The sequence below is a fragment of the Dioscorea cayenensis genome, chromosome 3 (assembly GCF_009730915.1).
Source record: "Dioscorea cayenensis subsp. rotundata cultivar TDr96_F1 chromosome 3, TDr96_F1_v2_PseudoChromosome.rev07_lg8_w22 25.fasta, whole genome shotgun sequence".
In the NCBI taxonomy this organism is placed as follows: domain Eukaryota; kingdom Viridiplantae; phylum Streptophyta; class Magnoliopsida; order Dioscoreales; family Dioscoreaceae; genus Dioscorea; species Dioscorea cayenensis.
Genome location: NC_052473.1, coordinates 3,002,137 through 3,010,721, shown reverse-complemented (window position 1 = coordinate 3,010,721; position 8,585 = coordinate 3,002,137). Strand labels below are relative to the sequence as shown.

The following is an 8,585-nucleotide window of genomic DNA, read 5'->3' as shown; positions in this document are numbered from 1 at the left end:
CCTTGGTGTTTCGAAATCCCTCTTGCATTTAAGCCCACGTTTATTAATACGGATGTGGATGTTGATCTTTTCTGTATGTCTGATGTTGTTAATGGTGATAGTTGGAATGTTCCTGGTTTGCCTATGTGTTTGGTCCAAATTTTAATCCCCATGACCTGAGTTCCACCACTATTGACCATAACTCCAACAACCACTGGATCTGGAATCCCCCTACCAAGCTCCAAAAAATTTCCTCTACTGTGTATTGGCAGCTTAACCATAGTCATTATCTGCTGGAGGTCTGGCCTGGTTGGCAGCTGATTTGGAAGCTCACTATTGCCCCGCGATCTCAACATTTTTGTGGACATTATTCCATGGTCGTCTGTCCACCAAAAACTTCTTGTTCCACTTGAATTTAGGGCCTGATGAGCTTGTGTGGTCTCTCTCCTGAATCCATTGATCACCTTTTCAATCACTATTCTATTGCTAAATAGGTTTGGTCTCACCTCAGCTTGAGGCTTAACATGCATATATACTTCACTAATGGCTTTGCATCTGGTACTTGGCTCATTGCAGATATTTATTCCAATTATATTAAATCAGCCATTGCTGCAACTGCATGGTTGCTTTGGAAATCCCGGTGTGATCACATTTTTCGCAGTATTTGTATCAACCTTCCTACTGTTGTGTGCAGAGCATTAGCCCATGTGCAGGAGTTTACTGATTGCAGGAGAAGTCTACTAGGCCGCAGGCTCCTATTGAACAACCTTTCTAGCTCGGACGACTTCGTCCTATTCTCTTGCGTCATCTACAACCCGGCCACCAAGGTACGTTCTGTAGGATTTTTCATCACCAGCTCTAATTATGTTATCTTCATTGCAGGTTACTGTTTGATCTCATCCCATGGATGATGCGTCGTTGGATGACCTCTTCGCTCTCGGCGTCAGCTCGATCTCCAAGCTGCTTCAGATCATCGCCTTGGCATCAAGCACATCTTTGTCCAATCTCCCTCAACTTCGGCAACAATCACTAATCCAGATCCTGTCGTTTCTTGGCGCTTCAACACTCAGCTCTCTAATATCAAACGCTTATTGATTGATATGATCACGATGCTCCTGCTGTCCATTGGATTCCTTCTCACTGGATGCTGCCGGCTATACACCTTGCCACCCTTGAACACAATTTCTCAGCCCTCAACCTTTTTCTCTTCGGGCGCGACCTCCCATATTGGATCATGAATACATTTAAACAGTTCGGTTTCAAATTGTAGAAATGCCTTTTGTTGGAACCATTTGTGTCCGGTTCCTTCTATTTCTTGTTTTGTTCATTCTTTTGTTTCTCTTCTTAGTTTTTTTCCAATAAATAGCCCCTGAGGTTCTTTTTCATAAAAAGTGGATAATACCATCAATTAAGAGCAGTCTCATGTGATTACTCTCGGGAGACGTGTTAGTTTTTCTTTGTGCTTATATATATATATATATATATATATATATATATATATATATAGTGGATTTGAATGGACCCAGCCTCTTGCCTTATTGATATCAGGTCTTTTGTGCAAAATTATTATATTTTTATTAGTGAGGCGGGTTCAAGTCTCACAGTTCACACAATTGTGTATTTATTTATTAAACACAGGTTCCATGCAATCACTGTGATCAACCCGGGATTTATTTATGAAGCACAACCTTGATTTTCTTTTATAATAAATGTATAAAAACATACAAATTAACCCTTAATTTTAGACAGATTTATTGATTCTCACCTTCTTGCTTGAGGTAACTTAATGATAATGTGACATGTACCAAACACATTAATTGCCAAGATATACAACTTAAAAGAGCCAAAACAAATAAATTTGTCAAATTTATGTGTTAAAATGAATATATGGCTTTGAACCATAAATTTTTGAGGTAACTGGTAAATTACAGAATTAACAGCAAATGAATTCATTGGTGTAATTCATAACTTCATCCTTCTTAAGTTACACCTCTGATTAAATAGATAATCCAAATTTCCATCTGAAGTCCTTTTGTCTTCTATTTTCTCATTCAATTAGAATTATATAGCTAAGATTATTTTCTTATTTTGTTTATACAGATGGAGAGTTCTTTAAGATTTGCATCTTTCTTAATGTTTTCAGTAATTTCTTGTCTAAACTTAGCATTTGCAATAAGGTTTGTTCTAGAGAAAGAAGAGTGCCTTTTCTTATTCAGTTCCTGAAGAGATGTTTTGGGTTTTTGCTACATTTGTAACGTGTAAAACTGATTCTTCATGGAATAATAAAAAATACGCAATCGATCTCGTGGTTTGTTTCCATCATGATTTTTTTTTTACTACTAATAGTTAGTATTAATTCTTAGATATGTATATATAGTTTCAGATCTTTAGTAGTGTTCATCGAAATTTATCAGGTTAAGGATCCATCTGGTGAGCAAATACGCGACATTCGGGACAAAACAAGCGGAAAATTACTCTTTCTAGCAGAGAAGAAGGGCTCTATAATTTCTGTTTCAACAAGTTCCCACTTTGAAAGACGATCGATTTCAAAGAACATATCAGAGCTTATTCAACATACATGCAGCAACATGCTAAGGATGGCAAGTGTTCTTCAATCTGTTTGATTTACTCCAGAAATTGTTTTCTAATTGTATGCTGATCTTTATCACAAGAAATGGAGAAATTAACAGAAGCTCTTCAGAATGTAAAGTATGAGCAGCAGTGGATTGAGGCTCTGACAGAACACAATATTCAGTAAGACCTTTAAGTATTTATCTCCGGTACGGGATAAAACAGAAATAATAATGTGTACATGCAATGTTCTTACAGCGCCGTCTCTTCGAGAGAAAGCTTGGCACTTCATGTGTTTAGAGTGTCCGATCTCCAACACAATAAGAACGTGTAATTTAACATTTCATTTCTAAGGAATAAGATCAAAAATCGATATTTCAACATAAACCTGCCAAACATATAGTTCACATGTGACCGGAAACAAAGATATTTTTCCTTGTAACAATCTTTCGTTTTTCCAAACTATTGGTATCTTACAAAAATACTCGGGAACTAACATAAATAATTTATAAGCTACTCATACATTCTCATGATACTGATCTAGCTGCATAAAGAGTATCAATTATATCTTCACAAGAAACATGATGAGAATAAGGCCGTGTTTCTGCAGAGCTTCCGGCCTCTGGACTCTGAGAACTGAATAAAGTCTTGCATCTGATGCCTGCGGCTTCAGCCTGGTCAGCGAACAAGACCTTAGATGCAGATGAACTGCAGATAGTCTTATAGGTATCATAATCAGCAGCTCGTGTATTGTCACCTTCTAATAGTCCAGCGAGTGGGTTAAGCACAGATATTGGATCATCCGGGTTTCTTTCCAATGTGTCCTTCAGCATCAAAAAATCATTCACAAATTCCTTCTTGCTGAACTGAATGAGCGCTGCTGTGTAGTCCAAGAAAAAGATTGATGTTACTGAGCTCGCACCAAAAATTTTAGTTATGCAATCCTTCAAGTCTTTTGGCTTGAACTTGGACGGGAAGCCCCAGAGTAGGACAATGTTTGAAAATAAAACCGTAGGGTATTTTCGTTTGTAGTTTGACTCTGGTTTCTCAATACCAGTAGTAAGGTCGATTACAGTTCCACTGTTCCAGCTGGGGTAGAGAAGATTGATGTAGCCCTTTAGCTTCTCATTTGTTGCCAGATTTGTTAATGGTGAACTTAGATCAAACTTTATACCCAAATGTGCACATTCTTGAGCAAACAAGCATCCAGTCATAAAAGCATCAAAACCGGCTTCATGCTTTGCACCTGAGGTCCAGTTGGATGACCTGAAACCGAACAATCAGGAAACAGGTCAGTATCTATAATGAATAAGATAGCTAAAATGCTTGAGCTAAGATTAGTCAGAAATTGATTTCAAACATTACAGCCCCATGGTAGGTAGCTAATTAGAACAGGAACCAAAGAAATTTGACTTGTTTTTCTATCCTCGCAAAAGAAAAGCCAATTATTATACATTATCACTTCAGCGTTGTGTTATTGACAGAATTACTTTAAATAATTTTGCAAAAGTAGTTAATTCATCAAAAGTCATTATGATAGTAGAATAAACAGCTGGTGGAAGATAACAAAGACAAAGGGCAAAAAATTACCCGGCTTCATCTTCTTCAACCTCAAATTTCACATAAGAAGCATGTGCAGATTTCACTGAATAAGAAGAGACTTTTGGGCAGAGCAAAGAGAATGCTGAAGACAATGACTTGCTGCTTTTCTTCATCAAATACTGAAGTACATGACTTGAATTTAGAAAATGCTTGGTATCCACAATGTTAGGAAAATTCTCATGTACGGATAATGCAAACTCCATTAAAGATGAAGGAAGAGGACCAAAAAATTTGCTATATACATGTGCAATATCTGCATCAAATACAAATAAACGACTGAGGACAAAAATAATAAATGCAAGCAAGTTATCACCAGAATCAAATGGTACCTAGAAAACAATTGTGTCCAACAATCAATTTCTGTTCGGATACAAGGCAATCAATAACATGGCGCAACCCCACAGCAGATCTGACTCTTGCTTCCTTGCTCCTATGAAGATCTTCCAGAACTTCCCTCTACAAGAGAATATGAGAGAAAGGAAAAATGCCTCAGTATTCACTCTACAGTGTGGGATTTAGTAAAAATATTCAGTAAAACCTTCCTACCCCTTGCACAGAACTATTTATGAAGGACAGACAACACGGAGACACCAACATATATGCCTATGCTAAATTGGTTGAAAACTTGCAGGGACTCATCTAATTAGTGCGATGAAAATTTACTAAAAGATGAACCATGAAATTTTATCATATTTTGATCATTCATGGGGAGATCTTAAAATGACAGTGACAGGTTATATTTCTCCAGTACTCCAAAATATTCAACTCAAGATAGTCAGTCATGTTAGTATGCCATTGAGTGATGCATGGTACAGATAGTAGAAAACCATTGCTGACGAAAAGATATATTCTATATTCCAGCACAAGATCCATAAGAAATACATTTGCTCATTTTAGAATCATGAAGTTAGTAAAACACCAAGGCTGACTCAAACCTTAAGGTACAAAATTGTAGAAAGAACAATCAAACTTATAAAAAGAAGAGGTGTAATGCCATTAAGAAGTTTTAATATGATAAAGTATATTACTCCCATTGCATACCATAAGCAATGCCTTGTCTTCCTCAGAATCAGTATACACCACTTTCTTTTCAAATACGACCTCTTCACCAGGTGTACGAATGAACACGAGATCTTTGAAGTGTTTCCTCAATACCTGGCCATCAACATTAAGTCAAAATCCAAACATTCAAGCACAAATTTAGGTTGTTTACATAGAAAAGCAAAATAAAAAAAGATAGGTAGATAGTATGTATGTTGGAACCAAACATAGTCCCACATCAGATGTGATAACAAAGTGTCATGTGCCTATATAGGATAAGGAATGGTGAAGTCATTGGGCCTTGAGGTTTTTTGACAAGTAACACATTCCAAGTTCATAGATACACATGAACACAAGTCAACATCTTCCAATATAGGCCCACTCATACAAGTATAAAATTCTAACAATGTAATTCTAAGAAATAGTCGGCAAAATTAATTTCATTTGATGTGTGTCTCTGTAATTTTGGCTTAAAAAAAAAAACCCCTAGCGATAGTGCATGCCAGGAGTAATAAATTCTTCTGTGATAAATGTTTCAATTACTTCCATAGGGTTTGACGCCATTAATAATGAAAAGGTTTTGGTGTGGTAATGTGAAGTTAAACTCCCTCTTCCAGGGTGGAGGATAATTAACTCCTATTTGCCTTATGAATCAAAATTTTAATTGGTAAGTTCAAGGTTTCCCAGAACCAATGCTCCGTGAAATAAAGGCATAATGTTAAATCAAGGTTTTACGAACATAAACTTCCAAAAGATAAGCACATGAATGGCTAGTCTCACATTCCTTGCAGTACATGAAAACTCCTACAACAGCATGCCTTAATCAAAACAAAATAACTAATAAATAAATAAACAAGTGAATGCTCCAACTATCAGTAAGCAATTTAGCTATACTCAACACAGCTGCCTTTGAATAAAATTAAATAATAATTGAGAACAAAATTAATGAGTATATCATAGACCAGAGAAATGGTACTTACACACTACATCCACAAAATAATACAAAACCCAGAAATCAAAACAATAGTTGGCAGTCAAAGTCAACCCAAAAAAAAATAAAAAAAAATAAAAAGATAGATTACCAATTGAATCAACTTCATTTGGTGGGAATTGAAACCATTTAATTCGACCGCTGGTCGCATCTTAAAGAAAACTGTCTGAAACTGAGACATGACACACCCTGGTTCTTCTTTCAAATAGTGATCTGTACAACTGTTTTTCATGATTCCATTGCGCCATTCATGGAACCTGTTCTTTATCCTTTCTGTGAAGAGAAGGTCTGCAGTACTCACTATAGGTATTTCTAAATTTTCTTGTGAGGTATTTGTGGAATTAGTCAATTCATTCTCATATGCTAAAGATAACTTGCTAAGAGCCTCTGCTTCTTGTGCTCTGGATAAATAAGATATTCCTGAGATTAGCCAAATGCTGTAAATTATAAATACAAGCATTAGAAACACCTTCAGAATAATGACTAACATGTGCCCCCAGCAGACATAAACATCAATATGTCAGACACAGAATATCATATGCGAATAGTTCTCATTAGAAACAGCAAGTTTGAAAATATACACTAACAGCAAAGGAAAAAATAGAAGTTGGTGAGTTATGTAATTGAAGCTTTACACTCAAAAGGAAAATCACTTTGGAAGATAGAACCTTCAAATACAGATTATCATAAATTCATACCTTCATGTATGCATGCATTGAAGTCAAATTGGTATTTAGCTAGAAAGTTCATTGATGTCGTCTGGCAAAGAAATTCATATGCTGGACCATCAAGTGGTAGCTCTTTCCGAGGAAATACAAAGAAATTGTGCCTGCCAAGTAATGAAGTTGAGAAATCAGTCTTACGGAAAAAAAAATTCAGAAGACAGCCACAACCAGCTCTATAATTCTACTGATCCTCAGATTGTTCAAGTCTAATCTTTTTCTCTTTTTGCATGGTATCTAGATGGGAGATCTCTGTTATGCATTTGTTTAGCGACTGCTGACCGCCAGCCAAGACATCCGTAACAATATTTATAAATGTCCCACCAGTTCTAAGTAATCCACCTCAATTTGTTAATTGACGCATATATGAGAACTAATGTCTCTATAGGAGCAGAACCCCTTAGGCCACAAACAATCATAATGGTAAATCATAGTGTTCATAAAGCACAGAACTCCGTAAGCAAAATCTTCTACCCAGTCCCATGATCCTATTTAAGTTTTGAGAAAAAGAAAGAAGAACAAAATAATACAGAAAACACAAGGGTCTTTTATAAATAAATTGTATAATATACTTCACACAGAACTCAACATGCATTATAAATAGGCAATATATAGCAATAAAAAGAACTGATTAAAAGCAGAAAATATTTGGAAAAATATCTGAACTATAAAACATGAAAATCAGTAAGTTCAATAACCATTTGACTAAGACTAAATTTTAGAAATTGACACCTTGAATCTTTGAATTATTCTCCAACAGATCCATCAAACAGAAAACCTACTCAGTCTGTCTAAATTTACTAAAACTTTTAAGCAACAAAACTATTCTAAATTCCTGATTTCAAGGCAAAGAAAAGCACATTCATTTATCAAGATGAGCCAAACTTCAGTTTTCTAACAAAAACTCAAGGAAAATTACGGGACTCCAACCTAGAAGATTAATACCCCCATCCATTTATCAAACAAAATGACTTTTTTAAACCCTATAAGCCCTAAATTATATAGCTTGAGAGAGATTAGGAGCTTACGGATAGGCAAGAAAGGAACTACGGGAAGAATCCCAACGGAAGGGGCAGACACCGAACTGAACGACGGCGAACTTCTCAGCGGAGTCCTTAACCTTGAGGTACCGCACATCGGAGCGGTCGAACTCAAAGCATTCACGCCACGGGGCGCTCGTCACTCCGGTCATCTCAAGGTCGATCGCCACGAAGTCAGCCTCCCGAACCCGCGTTCGCAGGTCCTCTAACGTCGACTCGAAGTTGGCCTTCGTCACCTTCTTCACCGCCACACCCCCGCCAGAGCTGGAGGAAGAGAATGGGTGGCTCCGGCGAGCTAGGGTTAGGGTTTTGGGGAGCGCACACAGCAGCCATTGTTTTCTCATTTCAGCTTCATTCTTTTTTGAGCAGGGAACATATTTCTACCAATATATTATATATAGCAACACTAAAACAATTTTGTACATAGGCCCCTGAACGTTTATATATTTTGACTTGTTTCACTTGTTTCTATGTGTTAAGTGTTACTCTATTCTTTTTTATCAGTCGTGATTAATCGAATCTCACATACTAAAAAATTTAATTATTTTACAAAATTTTATACAAAATTAGTTTCAAAATTATCCATAATTTATATGTTAAATAAGAGAATTGAATAAAATGTTAAGAGTAATTTTAAAA

General features: G+C 36.3%; 1 protein-coding gene across 1 annotated transcript; it reads right to left on the bottom strand.

Moving 5' to 3' along the window:
* Positions 1 to 2,961: 2,961 nt before the first annotated feature.
* Positions 2,962 to 8,309, bottom strand: LOC120254330 (poly(A)-specific ribonuclease PARN). The gene is made up of 7 exons (XM_039262455.1): positions 7,935 to 8,309; positions 6,883 to 7,013; positions 6,276 to 6,604; positions 5,194 to 5,307; positions 4,482 to 4,608; positions 4,141 to 4,405; positions 2,962 to 3,816 (listed from the first exon to the last, which is right to left on the bottom strand). The coding sequence occupies exons 1-7, from the start codon at positions 8,288 to 8,290 to the stop codon at positions 3,078 to 3,080; spliced, it is 2,061 nt and encodes a 686-aa protein (XP_039118389.1). The 5' UTR covers positions 8,291 to 8,309; the 3' UTR covers positions 2,962 to 3,077.
* Positions 8,310 to 8,585: the final 276 nt, after the last annotated feature.